The 1913-nt window shown below is 47.9% G+C and overlaps 1 protein-coding gene across 1 annotated transcript; it reads left to right on the forward strand.

Moving 5' to 3' along the window:
* Positions 1 to 709: 709 nt before the first annotated feature.
* Positions 710 to 1913, forward strand: F5J12DRAFT_891034 (uncharacterized protein; the record flags this gene model as incomplete). The annotated part of the gene is made up of 4 exons (XM_051747446.1): positions 710 to 1150; positions 1205 to 1332; positions 1405 to 1451; positions 1516 to 1913. The coding sequence occupies 4 exons, from the start codon at positions 710 to 712 to the stop codon at positions 1911 to 1913; spliced, it is 1014 nt and encodes a 337-aa protein (XP_051601905.1).

Here is a 1913-nt window from a genome sequence, read left to right on the forward strand (position 1 = left end):
ACAATCATTCCTTCGTTATCAGCCAACATCAGGAAGCGAGGGAATGGTTTAAACTTGTTTAAACCCGTCACTGACTGGTCGTGACCGCGATTCCGTCATTTCCTGTCCCTCTGATGAAGATGCCAGTAATAGTGTTATTGTGGAATTGTCCCAATCCTGTGTCCCGCTCGATTCTTGTAAGTCTCGTAATCCTTACTAAAACTGTTCGTGGTTGACTGGACTGTATACCCCAATCATTTGTTGCAAGTATTTGCATTTGCTCTATCGTCAGCAATACTATGGAAAGCCAGACTTTCCATACGGTACATCTTCCACGCAGCTCTAATTCCCACCTGATCGTGGCTAAATGGTTTCTTGTAGCTGCGAGAATGGCCTGAGTACCTTTCGTGTTTCTTGAGCAGGTCTTGTTACTTCAATTCTGCAGTCTGGTTAACTGATCAGTAGTCTGAAACGAGGGTACCGATAGTACGGAAAGCGCTCCTCAACACCAGGCAAGAAGGTAAACACGTAATCCTGTGGTTTTTATACCGTCTCCACGGATCTTTGATCATTCCAACCGTGGACTCAGAGCTATCTTCTCGATGGAAGGTGTACTGACTCTTTTCTTAGAACCTGCCTTGGGCTGTACAAACGGGCGGTATTGACCCAATGAGTAGGGTATATATATCAGCGGTGCGCGCATGCATTCAGATTCACACCATCTCACAAAATGTCCTCAGTGACAGATCCAGAGGCTATCATCAGTGGGTTCGTTAGTGGCATACATCCAGCTTTCGTCATTACCGTGGCAAATACTGCTTTCTCTGCCTCTTTGTTTACCCTTTTTGTTGTCCTTCTTGCCCTCTCCACCAAAGAGTCTCGACGCCGTGTGATATTCCGACTAAATGTGTTTGCTATCTGTATCGTCTTAACAATGGGCATAGTGATCGGCTTCTGCAACGGGAAGATCGTAGTAGGCCGACTCTATTGGATGCCGCCAAGTGTTCCTATTGCTGCAGTCGCCTTCACTGTCTTCCCACCGTTACTGTGCGACTCGATATTGTTATCTCGCCTCTTTGCACTGTATCCCCTCCGCAGTACATCTTCAGCCACTCTCTTGAAGATACTTGCATTCCCATTCTGCGTCAAAAGCGCTCGAGTGGTAGTTCTCGTGCGTTACTTTTCGATGTTTAGGTCCATTACCCACTGATTCTTCTGTATGCAGACTCTTTTCCTCAATGACTATGTCAGGTCCGCGACGACAGCTCCAGGTCTCCTCTGGGGTGAGGACGCCACCTGGTTCCGTAACCCTCGCTTAATCGCGGAATGGACATTGCAAATAGCAGACAACTCGTGAGTTGGTAAATCTAGAAGTGCTCCATTGAAAACCTTGAATTGTTTTCCTTCTCTAAGGTATTCTGTTAGTCTCTTCCTTTACAACCTCTATGTCCGCGCGGGTTCAGTAACACGTCGTGAGTACGTACTCTCATATATCTTTGCAAGGGGACTGAACGACACCCATTTCCCGGCATGCAGAAGGTGGGATGACAGCCCGTATCCGCCAGGTCTTTTACATTTCCGCCGCCAATTTCGTCCTCCCTCTCATCTTTAGCATCGTATTAATAATTCTCTTCGCAACTCCACGGCTCCTCGCTATCGGCGAGCTTCTATGGTTGATCAACGGCTACGTAACCGCCCTGGGTGTGTTGTGTGCAACGCTCTGGTTTTCAGGATCAGAGTGGGCTCGGATCCGCAATGAACCATCATCCAGCAACATTTTCTCGTTTAAACCGACCTTGCAAAGGGAATGTGACAGGAAACATGGGTGTGAAATTGCAGTAGTTGGCGAGAGGTTTGTCACACCAGACATAGTAGGCATTGACTTCGCTCGCGGCGGACTGCAAAGCTCCCCCCCCACTGACGGAAGAGAGTAG

This window comes from Pisolithus orientalis (assembly GCF_024613125.1).
Source record: "Pisolithus orientalis strain OTSU chromosome Unknown F5J12scaffold_8, whole genome shotgun sequence".
NCBI lineage: Eukaryota > Fungi > Basidiomycota > Agaricomycetes > Boletales > Pisolithaceae > Pisolithus > Pisolithus orientalis.